General features: G+C 36.0%; 1 protein-coding gene across 6 annotated transcripts; it reads left to right on the top strand.

Moving 5' to 3' along the window:
- Positions 1 to 2,487: 2,487 nt before the first annotated feature.
- Positions 2,488 to 10,916, top strand: LOC104593926 (uncharacterized). 6 transcript variants are annotated; one of them, XR_016076753.1, is made up of 6 exons: positions 2,488 to 4,093; positions 8,245 to 8,441; positions 8,647 to 9,396; positions 9,959 to 10,199; positions 10,329 to 10,385; positions 10,607 to 10,916. XR_016076753.1 is itself a non-coding variant. In XM_010254021.3 (3 exons), exons 1-3 carry the CDS (start codon positions 2,816 to 2,818, stop codon positions 8,786 to 8,788), a joined length of 1,617 nt encoding a protein of 538 aa, XP_010252323.1. In that variant the 5' UTR covers positions 2,488 to 2,815; the 3' UTR covers positions 8,789 to 9,648. The 6 variants fall into 6 exon arrangements, 1 of the variants encoding a protein (XP_010252323.1); XR_016076756.1 differs by lacking the exon at positions 10,329 to 10,385 and having other exon boundaries at positions 10,125 to 10,199; XR_016076755.1 differs by having other exon boundaries at positions 10,125 to 10,199; positions 10,329 to 10,916.
- The last annotated feature ends 7,016 nt before the right edge of the window (positions 10,917 to 17,932 follow it).

The raw sequence follows: 17,932 nt of genomic DNA, 5'->3' as shown, positions 1-17,932 counted from the left end.
TCATGATTAACCAACCTTATCTAAAAGCTCTTTAAGTGTACTACACAATGCATTTCATTAACTTTCTGGGAAATCCTCCACCATCTTCACAAGGCCTTGATCAATCAGTTGGCATATCATTTGGATGATCCAGATTAAAGGATCTTAGCACACCATCATCGGTGAAGATTGCCCTCTCCGGTTCACATAACCACCATTGACATTTGGGTTCCTAAATTGATTGGTGAACGCCTAGCAAAGAAAAAAAAAACATAGAAAAGGACTGGTGAACATATCTCTAGCCAAGTGGTAGGCAGAGTGAAGGGATTTATATTTCTTTTATTTCTTAAGGCTCAATTTGTTTAAAATGGGTGAAAATTTTTCACGCAGAAATATTTGAACTATATTTTTGCTTTTTTTATGATATAATCTTTATTTTTCTTGCCATTTGCATAAAGTTTTTGTTACAAAAGTGGCAGAACTAATAGATAAAATATTTCATTTTGAAAAAATCTTAAAAGCAGCAAAAACAAAGCAATATTATCTGGAAAGGGGAGGGGGGGGGGGCAGCAATAAGTTGCAAAGTGGGGTGCTTAAAAAATGTTTCAAAGTAAACTTACATTAATCTATATCTATTAGAAAGTGGAAAGGGTCTTCTAGCCACAAAGCTCACACTCTCTAAGGTGCCAACCAGCTAGTTGGTAAGGTCTCCTGTTGGTCGTAGTGGAGACCTGGGATCAAATCCCGGTGTTGGGTGATCTCCTTCAGAAGATACAAAAAAAAAAAAAAACAAAACAAAAGAAAAAAAAGCTCACACCCTCCTATTCCTCTCAATTGTCACACATGTGGTTATCTGTTTTTAATTAAATTACTAAAAATGTAAGAAACAATAGAAAACCTCTTAGGTCTTTTTTTTCTAATAAAACCCATCATTACTCTCTAATAAATCATTCTTAACCTCTTCCCCCAATAGCTAATGTTTATAACATCTCTCCTCCCCCATTAAATCCCTTCTTTTATTTCCTCTTAATCTCCATTGGCCTGGCCCTTTTGACTCTCTTAATGAAGAAGGGGTATAAATTAGATGGGTTTGGCTCAGGTAAAGAGCCAGTCCAACCTTAAATATGGAACCTAGCCTAGACCAAACTGATATTAAAACCCAAAATTTTTAACCCAAACTTAATCAAATATCTATTCAAGACCATGCATTTTGCATGGATTTACTTGCTAGTATATATTAAAAGTACAAATGGGCTTGTGGCCACTACCACTATTCATTAAATCCTATATTTAAGAGATTTTTCTCACCAATAAATTTTACTAATTAGATCTATATCAAGTACTTTTGACAATATAAAACACACGTTTTTAAGATTGACCAAAAAACGGAACTATTATTCAGTCCAAATGGTGGTGTAATTCAAATGTTTGGGTCAAATGGATCAAACCATGATGTGATAGTTAAATAATAAAACTTAAAATAGAAATAAAGACAACAAAATTTAAGCATGTCTCTAATATTTTCTATTAATCATGTTAAAGAAAAATAAGTGTGATGAACAAGAACTGTTTATATTGATGATAATGAAATACAAAATTTAAAACCAATCGGAAAATGAAATTGTTTACCTATTTGATAGTGGGCCAATAGTTTAACTTGTTGGGTCAAATATGTAAACACTTGATGTCATAATTAAATAATATAAATAAAAGAAGATAAAAATACAAAAAAGATTTGTGAAAACTATAGAAATATTGTAGAAAACATTTGACTACATCTGTAATATCATATTTTCATATATTAAACAAAACTGTGTTGAAAAACAAGAATTATTTTTATATACATAGAAATATAAAAAAATAAAGAAAATTTGGACACATCATTACTATTATCATCATCTAAAATTTCCATGTGCGCATTTCCTAACAATGAAAAAAAGAGCCAAACTAAATGCCCAACTAAAACCAGATTGGTCAACAAGAATAGTCGAATAAAGATAAAAATAAATGCAATATTAAAATAAAATAGGATAAACAAGAAATTTAAGAAAGATAAGAAGAGAAAAAGAAATAATCTTTTTTTTTCCTTTTTTTCTTTTTCTCTTTATTTTTCTCTTTATTTATTTTTGTGATCGGCAAAGGAGACAAAGAGTCTAACTCATAGGTTAAATAAAGTGAGAAGCTAGTGTGATAAATGTGAATATAGAAGAGAAATTTAGAGTTCAATCCACCTCAGGTATTTTTATTAGGTTTTAGGGTTTCAAATTTTGAGGCCCAAGCTTAAAAATTTTTTGGGCCAGGCTACAAATGGTCACCTGACTCACCTTTTATCAAGACATTTTTTATTTTTTATAATTGAATTAGGATGATCTTTTCTCATAGAGCGCTCCTCACATCGACCTCACAGCATCTACTAGCCGCACATCGGGAACATCTTCCGTACTCCTATATTTTATTGATAGAAGATGTTCCCAATACAGTGCGGCTGGTACATCACAGAGCGAAAAATTTTCGGGCCGGGCTACAATGGCTGATACATTTTGTGATGTGTGGCTGATACATAGTGAGGTCCGTGTGAGGACCGATGTCTGAGTAGCATAACTGGGCTCTTTAGTTTTGTTAATCCGCGGAGCAACCGGACGGACGAAATATGGAAGAGCAGACGGAGAAGGGAGAATCAATGAACCAGTAGCAGCCTTCAACCGGGAAGAAGAGGAAACGACGCCGTCGCGGGAGGATTTCATCGGCCGATTCTCACGAACGCGAAAAAAGCCAAACGGTCGTTGAAGTGGTAGAATTAGAAAGAGAAGAAGAAAGCAGAGAATTGAACCAGAACATGAAGAAGAGGAGGAAGAGACAGAAATCGCAGCAGACGGTGCCACCGCCTCAACAATCTTCGTCATTGGCTTCCCTTGATTTCGAGACGTCAACGCCTGAGAAGCTAGAAAATCCCAAGGCGCGGTTGTTGGGTTCTCCGACGGATGACGAGAATCATTCAAAAAACAAGGTCTCCTGCCTTGATGAGACCGTTGAAGAAGTCGAGGAGAATGGGAAAGAGGCAGTGGCCCTCGAGGGAGAAAAATCTGGTTCCCGGAGAAGGAGGAGAAGCAGTGATGATGAGAAACAGGAGAAGAAGAAGAAGAAGAGGAGAAAAGGAGGGCGGGTGGTTTCGTCCTATTTCCAGAAGGCCAATAAAGGAAAGGAGATGGAGATCGATGAAGTTCTTTGCAATTCCCAGTGCTTGTCGATAGATTCTAAGGTTAGAAAAGATGGAAAGCTTGATGAGAAACAAGGTAAGAGGAGCAAGGATAGGGTGGGGGAACAGAATTTGCATAATCAGATTGAGGGAGTTGAGGTGTCTTCATCCGATTCTTATAGAACTGTGAAGGTGGAAGAATTGCAATTGGAGGAGGAGGTGGATAAAATAGAAGATTCTGCCTACAGGAGGAGGAGAGTGTGTCATCCTCTGCGCAAATTTCAGTACTCTCCAACTTCACCTGCTGGAGAAGACAGCAAACTTGACGAGGAGGAAGAGATTGACTCAACAAGGAGTAGTAGTAACTGGATGGTTGATGAGAATGTCTCTACTGAGGCAGTGAGGGTAACAATGTTTCCCCCTGATTCCCATGCTACAGCGAAAGCAGAAAGGGTGCAACTGGAGGAGAATATGGGAATAGTTGAAGATTCTCCATCAAAGAGGAATTCGAAAGGAGAAAAGAGTCAGAACAGAGCAAACAAAGGAGTTGAAGTGGTTTCCCCTTACTTCCAAACCTCAGGGATGCAAGAAACAGGGACGAAGGATATGGAGGATTTGAAAATTAGAACGCCAAAGCTGCGTAAGAAGATTTGTTCTAAGGTGGCAGTGGTTTCTCCTTACTTCCATGATGCTCCCAAAGAAGAAGAGAGTGACTGGTCGGATGATGAGAAGAAATCCAAGAATCCACTTAGCCTTTCTGCTTCCCAGAGACTGGATGAAGCATACAAAAGGAAAACTCCAGATAACACATGGAAACCTCCACGGTCGCATTTTAAACTTCTCCAAGAAGAGCATGCCCATGATCCTTGGAGGGTAGTTGTGATATGCATGCTCCTTAATCGCACATCCGGTGTACAGGTAACCCTTGTTTTTCTTTTCCCATTTTTCTAAATTGTCCAGTCGGTGCTCTTATTTGTCATCCTTAAATGATAAACCTTTATCTTAAAATTTAAATGATGCTGTGGTTAGCTTGGTTGGAAAGCCTCAATCTTGTCATTGGAAATACAAAGTTTATATGTTACTTGTCGATTGTACTGGAGTATTTAAAACAACTAGTTTTTGTCTACACAGAAAAGAAAATTTTCAAGTTATTCCACTCAGGGACAAGGTGAATAACTTATGCTGCAAGTTGAAGGGGATAAAAGGGCTAGGGGTAGACCAAAACGGACTTGAGTAGTAGTAAAAATGATTTAAGTGCCAATATTTTAACAATGGATATGGTTTTAAACAGATGGAACTTCTAGTGACTCAGATAAGTTCCTTAAAAGGCCTTTATCTTTATTTTTGTCTGAATCATCACTCTGCCATGTAAAATTGGTTCAAGTGGGACCCAAACAGATCCTCTCTCTCAATCACCAATGTATATCATAAATGGTTTTCTTTAATGCTCAGTCAGATAGTCACTATACATGGAAAGCATAGATCTTTTGCTTGTGATAGAAATGAAAGAATATATTTCTTTATCAGAAAAAGAAATGTTATTTTATTAATGTAGTAGCGTGAAAAACTCCTTTGTCGAGTATGGGATGAGGAGGGTGATAGAACAGCTCTAACGTGACTATACAATGATATTTTTAAGCATATTCCCATTTTACAAATACCTGGTGCTCCCCATACAAGACTATACAATCATATGTAAGCACATCACTTTTCTACAAGTTTTCCATAGGGCTTGGTGCTCTCCCCCCCCCCCCCCCCCCAAACAATCCCTTAATCTGGCAATGCCAAACTTCTTAGGCCTCTCTCCAACCTTTGTAGAAAGTAACTAGCAATTTTGGTGTCCACCCCAAACTTCTTAGGCATATATTATCAACTATCAATATCATCTATTTCTGATTATCACACTCTAACAAGGTTCACCTTGAACCCTGAAATGACATCAGAATATTATAGAACCACCCATTTAAATTTAAGGCTTCCTGATACTGATGCATTCAGAAAAACCAATGTATTAATCAGCATAATGCAAATGAGAAATAACTGGACCCTCCAAATTCATCCGAAGATCTTAAATGGGATCCAACTCTTCTCCTTTAATAATTAACCCACTCAAGAATTCCACAACCAGCATAGACAACAATGAAGAAAATGGGTCCCCTTGTGCAATTCCCTAGAGGTTCTGAAAATTTCCATTACAGATCCATTCACAAAACCTGAAAAAGATGTGGAGGAAGCACAATATATATATACTTCACCTTTTGAAATCAGAAATTAACAGGTTGTATGTTGCCTGATTTTCAGAATATCATTCATGAATAGAGAAGCTAAGGAGTATGTCAATCTGTTCAGAAGATTGGTCATCCAAGATATATACTTCATCTCTGGATGCTAGATTGTGGAAGGAGTGCACTAGAACAGTGAAATCTTTCTATAATACACCAATCGGGAATTTTGTAATATCATTTTCAGGTTGGATGTACTTGGGATAACATAGACTGATCAAGGTTATTGGAAATTCTGACTACCAATCTTTTGAAGAGTAGATCTTTTAGGATAACCAGCTTCGGTTTAATGAGTGACAAGAATGAAGCAAATCTTTGATAATACTCATCCAATGTAGGACTGTTTTATTTGGTAACTCTTTTTCTTTATGCCATTATGATGATCCTCATGAATTTCTTTAGAATTGTGGCCTTGCAAAAATCTTTTGAAGTACTATCCTCTTTATTGCTTTTCTATATATTGGGGAATTTGAAGACAAAGAAATGAAAGAATATTTGAAGAGAAAACCTCATTTTGGACAGGTTAATGGTTTATCCAGATTTTGAAGACATTGAAAGATTCTTAATAAAATTTCACTGTTATTGATCAAAAAAAAAAAAAAAGACATTGAAAGATTCTTAGATTTTGGCGTACTCTTGATCAGTGTTTTAAAAGGTGTGGGAGCGTGGGAGGCGTACGCCTGGAGGCACGCCTCCAGGCAAGGCGCTCCCAAAATGCCCTGAGGCGTATGCCAGAGGTGCTGACACCTCTGAGGCGTACACCTCATGCGATTTTTTCATGCACATCTTATATAAAAAGACAGAAAATAAAACGAAAAAAGAAAAAAAAAGGAAAGGAAAAGAAAGGGAAGGGAAATAAAAAGAAAGAGAAGAAAAAAAGAGAAAAGGAAAGGGAAGGGAAGAAAGATAAGGGGAAAGAAAGTGGTTTGCCCCCTGCCCCTTTGGCTGGGGGGCTTTGCCCCCCAGACCCCGCCCCCTTTTCGATGCAGCCCAATTTGTTTTTTTTGAGTTAGGGGGGTCTTGCTCCATTCCGCTTCAACAAGACCCCCCCTTTCAACTAATGTTATGCATCTTTATTCTTCTTAATATAAAAGATTTTTATTAAAAATAAAGAAAAAATGAGATCCCCCCTTTCTCTTCATCCCCCTCCTAATCCCCCTCCTCTTAAGGAGGCTTGTGTTTGGGAGGCTTACGCCTCTTGCATTCTGAACTGCACCTCACTCCTCTAGGTAGTGGAATGCCTCGTGTCATGCCTCCGTGTTTTAAAACATTGCTCTTGATATTGCCAATGTTTGACTGAGGATATATTATCTTTTGATTTTTGTTATCTGATGTATTGGGTCTATTCCACATGGTGTTTTTGAGTTGTAGTGGAGCAGGGGCATTATTATTCTTTTAACTGTTTCTCTTAAGTAATAAAACATGGGAATATGGTATTAATTGACACATTCCTCATCTCCCCATAATATCATATCTCTGTTTCTTGATTTATATCAGTTCTTTTACCTTTAGTTTCTCCTTGGCATCATAGCAGGGAAGGAACCCCGCTTTTCTCTTTCTGCTTGAAGATGTTGTAGATTAGTGTAATCATGGAGGTTAGATATTTAGATGATATCAGACCTGTATAACTGGGAATCATGAAAAAAAAAGAGGTTTCTAGAGCTTGATGGAAGACTATTTATGGGATCTTGCACACATTTCATCATGATTTTTTTCTATGATTTCTTATCAAAGCTCAAGGAAATGCAGTTTTGTATATGTCTGGTTGTTGCTTTTTGGTTGGGGCTTTACACCTGTTGTGGTAGTTTAGGTTTCTGTTCTAGAATATTATGTTTGAGGTCTAGGAAGTGTTTTCACAGTGATTGGTGAAAGTTCAGCATTTGTTGATCAATATTCTACCCATGTTTGCTGCCATCCTCTATTTTTGGATTTCTTTCATCTGCCATCCAGTGTAGTGGCTATGCAATGGATATGTTGCCTTTATTTTTGATCTGTTGGAAGGAATGGTAGTAGCCCCTGTAGGCTGCTTGAAGGGCTGTTATTAGCCCTATGCTTTTTTTTATCAATAACTGAACTAATTGCCCTATGTTAACTTGTGAGCATCATAAAAGAAGCTGGTGGTTTCTTACAGTGGGTGTGATTGAATAATGTCAGTCAAATATGGTGTTATAGACAGGGTGGTTGGGTGCTCAAGTAAAATATCACACCGCAGGGTATCTTTATATGATTAATCAATGAAAAATAATTCTGAAATGATTCCAATATTTACTTCATTTCTTTTCTTGGACCATTGAAATGGTCGTCAGCCTCTTATTTACCTTTAAGGCCATAACTTGTGTATTATTTCTTGTTAAACTACATTTTCTCAAGTTGCATATCTGTCTATGTTTCCATGTGTTTACATATATACGGAGTATGCTTTTGTTTAACAAGCGGAAACCTTTTTATGTGCCCATGATATTCCTAATACTATAGCTTCTTCAGGATCACCCCAAGTTTTATCATTCCATTCATTATCATTGTGATCATAATTAACTAGGCTAATGAATATAGGACAAAATTTGGTTCATGTTTATGTACCATCACTTGTAGGTACCTCTATGATACTAATTCCCTAATGTGTGGCACCATTATGGTTGAACCTAATTATTTATTATATGCTCTTATTAATCCAGTTACACTATTATCTTCATTGCTCTTATTAATCTAGTGACACCATTATCTTCATTGCTCTTATTAATCTAGTTACACCATTATCTTCATCTAATAAAGGGAGTATATTTTTAGGCTAGAAGAGTAATATCAGATCTCTTTGCACTGTGTCCTGATGCAAAGGCTGCAACATTGGTTGCTACTGAAGCAATAGAAAACGTGATTCAGACTCTAGGATTGCAGAAGAAAAGGGCAATCATGATTCAACGATTCTCTAAGGAGTATTTAGAGGAAGGCTGGACACATGTGACCCAGTTGCATGGTGTTGGGAAGTAAGCTCTTTCTAGATTTATTTGAATTTTATGGGGTTATATCTTTATCTTTTATATTTTTTTTTTGTATTCCTTTAGCCCATGATTGCATTGAATTCTCCCTCACTTCATCACTCGGAGAGTTCCCACTTCTACCTATTTTACTTGTTTTCCCACTGCCAGGAAAACCAATATAGTTATTTATGTTTTTTTCCTTTTCTTACAGGTATGCAGCTGATGCTTATGCAATATTCTGTACAGGGAAGTGGGACAGGATTAGGCCTACTGACCATATGCTGAACAAATACTGGGATTTTCTTTGGTTATTAAGAAAATACTGTGATACAGACTTAGTGAATGGAGAATGATTTGGTTATTTGCAGGGTACATAAATTTAAGAATGTAGCTTTCTGTGTTGTTTGAACACTGAGAGAGGTGGATCTATATGATGTTCTGGTTCCTTGATGGCTGAACCTTGAACCACAGAATACAGGATCCATGTTTATATTCAGAGATTACAAGATATCCAACATTCACTTTGTTTATCCAGTTGGGCTTTGGATGAAAAACTAGTTTGTATAGTAGCTATTAGCCTAGCTATGGACTTCTTGACTGATGGACCCATCAAGCGAGAAGTTGACCAACTTTTAATATGGGTATTGGTTCAGTCATTGGAGCTGTTGATGAGGCACATGCATTTACCTTAGGGTGCCTTAGAATGCTGAGCTTTCTATCCAGTCACTGCAGTCGTATAAGAATCCCTCTACAACTGAAGGGGGAAAGGAGAATACGGGTAAACAGTAGAAATAAGGGGCACAATATGTATCAAAATGGAGCTAGAACATAATCACTTGTTCCTCTGAGATCCAACAAGATGCTGTAGCCATTCTTCATTTGATGCCCTGAAATGTCGAGATTTGGCATGTCTAGATGATTCACCAAGTGAATTTGGCACCCCTTTTATGCAACCTTGGAGGTATGATTTTGCTTGCATGGAGCTAGATTATAAGGCTACATATTTTACTTATTATTTTGCTTAATGCCAAATGGCATTTTGTTTGGCATCAGCAGTATGCACCTGTAATATTTGCCATTTCCAAGGGTTTTATACTTAATTTATATTTTATTTATAATTATATTTCTTGATCTGATCAAAAGGAGATTATATTTTAACAATATTTTTGTAATTAATTATTAGTTGAATTTAAACAAGTACAATTTGATCTTATCCCCACTATTCAATCTCATCTGAAGGGACCCAAATGCATCTTGTTTAGAACCTGAAGCTATCTTAAGCTACATTGAGAAAGAGAATGGTCAACTTCTGTTGCATGATCCAATCAAAGTCAATTCAGATTCTTATTTACCGATCCAAAAGTAGAAAGGTTATTGTGGTCGAAGCTAGTTTTTATATTCTGAATTGTAGTCCAATATTAGAAGAGGTAGCGTTAGTCTGATGCTATTGCTCTTTATTCTCTTTGTTGGTTGGATGCTGATCACAAGAAGAATTCTTTTTTGATACTGTACTGTTCGAGCAGCCTTTATAGCCTTGCATTGAGAATATCTCCGTACTTCTGTGCTTTATTTCATGGGGAGATATTCCCAATGCAAGGTTGAAAAAGGCAGTTGGAACGGTGTAGGCACGGGCTTGCCCTGACGGAAGCCAATCTCCATTTTGTGAGGGCCCATTTGGGATGGCTTCAGTGTTGATTGATTGAGCTGCTGCTACAGAGAAGCTACAAAAAATAGCTTCACCGGAAAGTCAATTTCTCAGCTCATGTAAGTGAATTTTCGGCTTTCCCTATGCATTTTGTTTCCTTCTTATTTTCTATCAAACCAAACACAACCTAAGAGAAAAGATTTTCCTCACTGAAGAAAGTATTTGATGGTCAGAATTTAATCATGCAGGAACTAAATTCATCCTAACAACCTTTAAGTGAAATGCACATTTGATTTTTGTCATAGGTGAGGTGTATTTTATTGAAAAAGTTATTCAAGATCAACCGCATGCATTTTGTAGTTTTAATGTATAAAGCACTAAGAGCATATTAAGAGAGAGAACAAAGAATCCATGAAGTTTACCATATCATTGTCAGCATTTTCAGAAGAGCTTGAAGTGAAGCAACATGGTTTCTTAATCATGTCATTTATTCAATGATAAATGGTGAATGCATTGGACTGGTCAGGAAATTGGTTAGCTACATGAATGGTGAATGGATTGGATTGGTCAGGAAATTCCTCACCAAAGGAGCTTGGTGCAGCAATTCTGGAGAATGTTTTAGACACTTGGGATGGCAGGGTACACCAAGATAACAGTCGGTCCCCATTGGCCTACCACTATTCTATTCAATAATAAGTTGCATGAAAAGCAGATTGTTTTCCAGTTTCCAGCTTCCACTTCATGTCTTTATCATTGGAAGTCAGAACGTGATGTCTTTCTCCGTTTAACTTTTCTTTTGGGTGAATAGCAACTTTGTTGATTCTTTCTCTGTTTAACAGTAGTTACATAGAAAGGAAGCAAAGGGTCCCTGGTCCCTGGTCCCCTGCAACTACCCAACGAGAATTTATATTGGATTGGATTGGACTTGGTCCATCCGTAATAAATTTATATTGGATTGGGTTGGATTGAACCAATATCTGGTCCATTAATGAAAAATAGGAATATAGGTGTTAAAGGATCAGGTTTGGGTTAGAATTAATATAAATTAAACAAATTTGAACAGAACGGGTGGTCCATATATTGAATTGGACGGTCCAAAAGATTCATTGGATTGGATTGGACTTGGTCCATTTGTAATGGACTCGCATTGGATTGGATCGGATTGAACAAAACCCGGTCCAGTTGACACCCCTGGACATATACAGGGGTCTCTACTTCTGTAGTAGGCATAAAAATGTAATCCACACAATACAAATGGAGTCCCCAGGAATGTACCATCAGATAACTATGAAGCAAAATTTTTGTCGATGGAGGCTAAGATCCAATCACAAAAAAAATGTAGGTATCGGGTTTGTTATCTACACTCATGATAAAAATACATGAGAACCATGCACGACGGCTTCACCGATCATACGTTGAATGCTGGGCAAACGCTAAGAGGGTGAAAAAGCTCCATGATCTCGATTTCACCATTGTAGTTGTCTGTCTTCTCTGATTCAACCTAGACGGTCAACCTTTTAAGGCACAACCACCTATCAGCAAATTGAAGCATTCAAGGCTTAATCGATGGAATCAGATAGGACCTCTCATTTTTTACTAGTTTCTTATAAAAGGAACTGAAAACAGAATGGCTTACTCTCTGGTTAATACAGCTAGTAGACAAGAAAACTCTCTTTTTTGATTCCTCAAATCCTTGATACGTCTTAATCCTGAGGAGAGCTTTTAAGTTTGGTTTTCTGTTATGTTGTATTTTTCTTTGGTTGTGCTTAGTGAATTTATCTTGCTTACAAAATGATGAGATTAAAATCTAATGGGGATATTGATGATCGATTATATAAAAAACACACTTGCACACATGTCTTGAAAAATAGTTTTTTCTCTTATTAAAACCAGCTTTTAACTTGTCCCACATCAAAAAATAACTTAATTTGTTGAGTTTTTAAATGGGAGCTTATTTACACTCCTTAGAAATCTAAGAGAGTATAGAGGCTTGCTACCACGCAACGCGCATGCACGCATGTGTGCGGCACAATGAGACACTTTAAATGATGATTTAAATGAAAAGGTCTACATGGAACAACTTGTCCTTCTTGAAAATGAGAAGAAAGTCTGTAAACTAGTTAAGTCATTGTATGGTTTAAAGCAAACACCCAAACAATGGCATGAAAAAAAGATTTAGGAGAAGTAGATACTATATTGGGAATAAAAGTTAAAAAATATAGTAGGGGTTATGCATTAATCCAATCACATTATATTGAGAGAATACTTAAGAAATTTAAGAATTTAGAATTTAAAAAATATAGCACACCATATGGCTCTAGTATAAAACTAGTAGAGCAACTGCACAACTTGAGTAATTCTGATAGACTTAATTTCGCATATGCAGTACTGGTAATGGATGCAAGTTGAATTACCAGTAATAGAGATAACAAATCGACTTCTAGATGGATTTTTGTCTTTAATGGGGGTGTGATCTCTTGAGCATTCAAGAGACAAACTTGTATATCTCACTCGACCATAGAATCTGAATTCATAGCCTTAGTAGCTATTGAAAAAAATGTTGAATGGATTAGGAATTTATTATTGAATATAAAACTTTGGCCAAGTCCTATGATTCCAATTTCCGTCTACTATAATAGTGAAGCAACTCTATCTTTTTTTGTTTGATAAATAACTTTCAAACTTTTATTTATTAAAATATTTTAGGATACAACAATAAGTTACAAAAGAAATCAACATAGTAAGCTGACCCAGTACATAATTACAAATGTGCCCAAAACATATATGTTCTTTGAACCCCTTGCTTTTCTAAGCTATCTGCCAAACTGTTGGCAAATCTCCTTACCCATCCCATCTGAATTGACATGTTCCTTGATATCCATTTAAATATTCTAAAATCATTCTTCAACTGTCATGCCACCCCTTCCCATTTCTGTAACCATTTTATCACAGTTTTTGAATCTCCATCAATGACCAGCCTATTGATGCACAACTCTTTAGCCTTCTTAACCCCATATACTGCTAGTGAAGCAACTCTGTCAAGAGCCTATAGTGGTACCTACAATGGTAATTCCAAACATATAAGTCTGAGACATAGATTTGTTAGACAACTGATTCTAGATGGAATCATTATTATAACTTGTGTGGGGTCAAGTAAAAACTTGGCTGATCCTCTTACCAAAGGTTTGCCTAGAGAATCAGTAACAATGAAAATTAAAGAGATGAGACTAAAACCCTTTACTTAGTCACTAGTAATGGTAACTTGACCTAAATTGAAAACATTAGTGTTGGATTTAACGGGTAACAACAAGTCACCAGTGATTGTATGTCTTTATGTTGATGACATGCTTATTGTTGGTACTAATATAGTTGGCATAAGTGAAAATAAAAACTACTTATCCTCTGTCTTCAAGATGAAAGATTTAAGAGAAGTAGATACCATATTGGGAATAAAAGTTAAAAAGCATAGTAGGGGTTATGCATTAAGCCAATCACATTATATTGAGAGCATACTTGAGAAATTTAAGCATTTAGGATTTAAAGAATATAACACACCATATGACTCTAATATAAAGTTGGTAGAAAATTCTGGTAGAGCAGTTGCACAATTTGAGTATATTAGTACAGTAGGAAGTTTGATGTATTCTATGCTTTGTACTAGACCTGATATCACATATGTAGTAACTAAACTCAGTCAATTTACAAGTAATCTCGACGTAGAACATTAGAAGGTAGTTGGGAGAGTTCTTGTGTACCTCAAAAGAACCTTAGAAGTTGGCTTATTCTAGTGTGAGTATCCAACTGTACTAGAAGGGTATACTGATGCGAGTTGAATTACCGGTAATGTATATAACAAGTCCACTTCATAATGGATTTTCATCCTTGGTGGGGGTGTGATCTCTTGGGCATCCAAGAGACAAACTTGTATATCTCACTCAACCATGGAATCTGAATTCATAGCCTTGGCGACTGTTGGAAAAGAGGCTAGATGGATTATGAATTTATTATTGGATATAAAACTTTGGCCTATTCTTATACTTCTGATTTTCATCTATTGTAATAGTGAAGCAACTCTATCAAGAGCCTATAGTGGTACCTACAATGGTAAGTTCAAACATATAAGTCAAAGACATGAATTTGTTAGACACATGATTCAAGATGGAATCATCACTATACTTTATGTGAGGTCAAGTAAAAACTTGAATGATCCAATTACCAAAGGTTTGCTGAGAGAATTGGTAAGAATGGCAACTAAAGAGATGAGATTAAAACCCTTTACTAAAAACATCAGTCTTGGGTTTAACGGATAACAACAAGTTACTGTAATGTGACTGTTAGCATTGACATTGAGAAATTTCCATCGCAATATAAACAGTGTTGTTTGTTACAATGAGAGGTTGAGTTAAACCCTTAATGAAGTTCTGAAATGTGTCAAGTAACTGAACACATAGTGGAACTTCGCCTATGTGAACATAAAAGTGGTACCGCTTCTCATTAGAGCTTGGATTTTTCTCTCAGGATTGTTCATGAAACCAAGAAAGAAGCACATGGCCATAACAGTGCTGAAAAAAATTTGAAACTCTTGCAGAGATAGTACATTTTTATGTGTATGGATATCTCTAGTCTGTATTGAGAGTAATTGGTTTAAGGTCTTATCACCAATAACTTTGACAAGACTCTAAGATATTTGTACTAATAGAATGTTTAAGTTAATAAACACATTTTGTATGCATAACTATGTCATAGCAATTTAGATCGAGACATACCTATGTAATTGATCAATTAAAGTGGTGGATTGTTAGATTTTAATCTCATTAGAGATTAAATCCAATGGGGTTTGATTGATCAATTACATGAAAAACACACATGCACACATGTCTTGAAAAATAGTTTTTTCTCTTACTAAAACAAGTTTTCAACTTGTCCCACATTGGAAAATTACTAAACTTACTTTGAGTTTTTAAATAGGAGTTTATTTACACTCTTTAAAAATATAAGAGGAGAGTATAGAGGTTTGCTACCGCATAACGTGTGTGCACATGTGTGTGCACGTGTGTGCGACACAATAAGGCACTTTAGAGCAGCTTTGACTTTCAGTGCAAGGTTGACCGTTGATGTTTCAACAATCACAATTTGACCAGGTGTGACCAAATCATGACCATTGAAACATGCTAGAAAGAAGACCAGTTAAGTGCCTTTCACCTCATGATTGTATCCTCTATTTGGCTAGCGGTTAGACTCTTATACATTTACTAGTCTCTTTCTCTTTTGTGTCTTGCATTTGGCAATACTTCTCTTCACTCTTTCGTTGTAGATGGGATCCCCCACAAGATGTGGTCAACTTATTTAGCTCCAACTTGTGGCAATAGAAAAAAGGGCAAAATGCTTATGGATGATAACAAGAATAGTTGTGGTATGGACCATTTGGAAAGAAAGAAATCAGAGGATTTTCAATGAGAAGAGCAAACCTAAGGAGGAAGTAATTGAAACCATAAAAGTCAAATCTAAACACTAGGTAAAATTTATTGATACTTTTAAAGATATTTCAACAAATGAAATAATAAAGAAATGGATGGAAGTGGCACAAATGGAAACACATAAGGAAGATAAGATGGATCAAAAACCTCTAGAGCCAAATAAATTGAAGATGAACCTAATTGGTGGCTCCTTTGGTAACCCTGGGAGGGGTAGGAATTGGGGGGTCTTTAGATATCATCATGGAGAAGTTGTGGCTTCGTTCTTAGGACTAATTGAATATGGAGACTCGGTTCATGCAAAGATAATGGCACTCTTAGAATGCTTGAAATTAGTAGTACAATTAGAAGCTAGAGAGTTGGAAATGGAAGGGACTCACTATTGGTCACCTCTTGGGCTAATCATGTAAACTCTGCACCCTAGAAGTATAGATTTACATTCAAGGAAATTGGCCTTCTTGGTAAGAGTGTTAAATCTGCATTTGGGTGAGTTAAAAGGACAACAAATGGATTGGGACAAACTGTATATTGCTATACTCTAAACTACCGAGTAGCTAAAGTACTTGTAATCTATTGTTTAAATTAATAAACAAAATCTCATTTGTTGATAAAAAAAGCAATAGCTCCATACTCTTCAAAGGAAGGATGTTAGGATACAACAAAAACAACATATATTTGTGCCCCCCTTTTTCTTTATATGTCAATTCATTAGTACTCTCCCATGGCCCTGGTTTACCCTATAATAGAAGATCCTTGGCAACACCTACTCTTGCCAGAGTCTACCATATTATGTCTATGTGCTATTCTAGAGACCCCCCCTAAATGAGGAATTCAATGTAGAAATCCAACCCTTTCTTTCCTCACCAAATACCCTGTACTCCAAGGCACTTTATCCATTAATAGTAGCCACTTTATGACCACTTGGTAGTTTCCTTCATCCTGTAAATTTGTTTTGGCCTTTTGTTGAAGCCAATTTTAGTCATTGTAGTTGAGCTAACGATTATACTTTTATTGAGATACCTACATCAATGGGTCTATAGAAAGTTAGAAACTTATATTTCCTATCATCTCTGACCTCAAATGCCAAAGGGTCAGAAATTGCCTAAACAACACCCATTGAAGTTCAGTTTTCTTTTTCTTGGTCTAGTGCTTCCCATTGAACATGAATTTGTTGTCTTGAATGATTTGTTTTGGTTATGAACTTTTAGGTTGTTGATGATTGTAATGCTTGTCTGTATAGCTACAAAGAAGATAGAGAGAGAGAACCTCAAATCACTCAAAGAGGAGCTTAGAATCATTGTAAGGTTTATAGGGATCACTCACCAGAGGCATAATATGCAAAACCAAAAAGAATCACTTAAATATCGTTAGCCACGTTATTCTAGGGCAATTGACACACACACACACACACACACAAAGTTCAACTCGTTAGGCTCAGTTTGGAAGGAGTACAAATACATATATGTATAGTGCAAATACATACAAAATACAAAGTTTGAAGGACTACGAATACAAATATGTAGAGTGCAAAACATTATATTTTATATGTATTTGTACCGTAAATATTTGTATTTGTACTCTTTCCAAAGTAAGCCTTAGGTTCAATTTGGAAGGGGTACAAATACAAATATGTAGAGTATAAAACCTTGTATTTTATATTATTTTCTATGTATTTGTACTATACATATTTGTATTTGTACTCTTTCCAAACTGAGCCTTAATTACAAATCTACTATCCATACTCCAACAAGAATATTAGTACTCCTAGACTACTTAACCAAATTAAAGGCTATGAAATTTTAAACACAACCAAACTATGGTTAAACAAATCAAACTATTATGCTCAACCAGACAACCGGAAAAAAAAAAGATAAAAATACCCCTACTACTTAATGATATAAAATACATGAGAAATTCAAAAAATTTCATATCTGACCATTTCTCTCCTACATTAAATATTATGGTATTTTAGTCCTTTTCAAAGTGGTGCCTTACTTCCTCTATGTGCACCTCATGCTTTTGGAATTCCTTGTACTTTATTTGTTCTTCTTGCTTTAAATAAAACATGTTGTTTTTTTTCTGTTTTTTTCATCTATTTTGCTATTCTGTTGTTTGAAATTAGGGAGGATGATGAGTTGAGCTTTCCTTTCCACTACAGGTGTAAGCATTGGTCCTGGAATTCTAGGGCTACAGTTGAGCTTTCCTTTCACTCGTCTAGGATGGTTTTAAATGACTACGTAACGTCTAACTGTCCAAGCAAGCTTTAAATATCTACACTGACAAATAAGGATTGCAACTTGGAATCCAACCCAAAAAGAGTTGGATTGATGGTCAGGTTAGGGATGGGGTTGAATTTTGTCAATTTAACTTTACTTTAG

The sequence above is a fragment of the Nelumbo nucifera genome, chromosome 5 (assembly GCF_055504915.1).
Source record: "Nelumbo nucifera cultivar China Antique chromosome 5, China Antique-T2T, whole genome shotgun sequence".
Classification (NCBI taxonomy): Eukaryota; Viridiplantae; Streptophyta; class Magnoliopsida; order Proteales; family Nelumbonaceae; genus Nelumbo; species Nelumbo nucifera.
This window is presented reverse-complemented; position numbering and strand designations above follow the sequence as displayed.

Excerpts from the sequence above, each read along its gene's own strand:
- LOC104593926 (XM_010254021.3), top strand. The coding sequence starts at position 2,816 with ATGAAGAAGAGGAGGAAGAGACAGAAATCGCAGCAGACGGTGCCACCG. Across the intron at positions 4,094-8,244 it reads ATCGCACATCCGGTGTACAG|GCTAGAAGAGTAATATCAGA; the intron begins GTAACCCTTGTT and ends GTATATTTTTAG. Across the intron at positions 8,442-8,646 it reads CAGTTGCATGGTGTTGGGAA|GTATGCAGCTGATGCTTATG; the intron begins GTAAGCTCTTTC and ends CTTTTCTTACAG.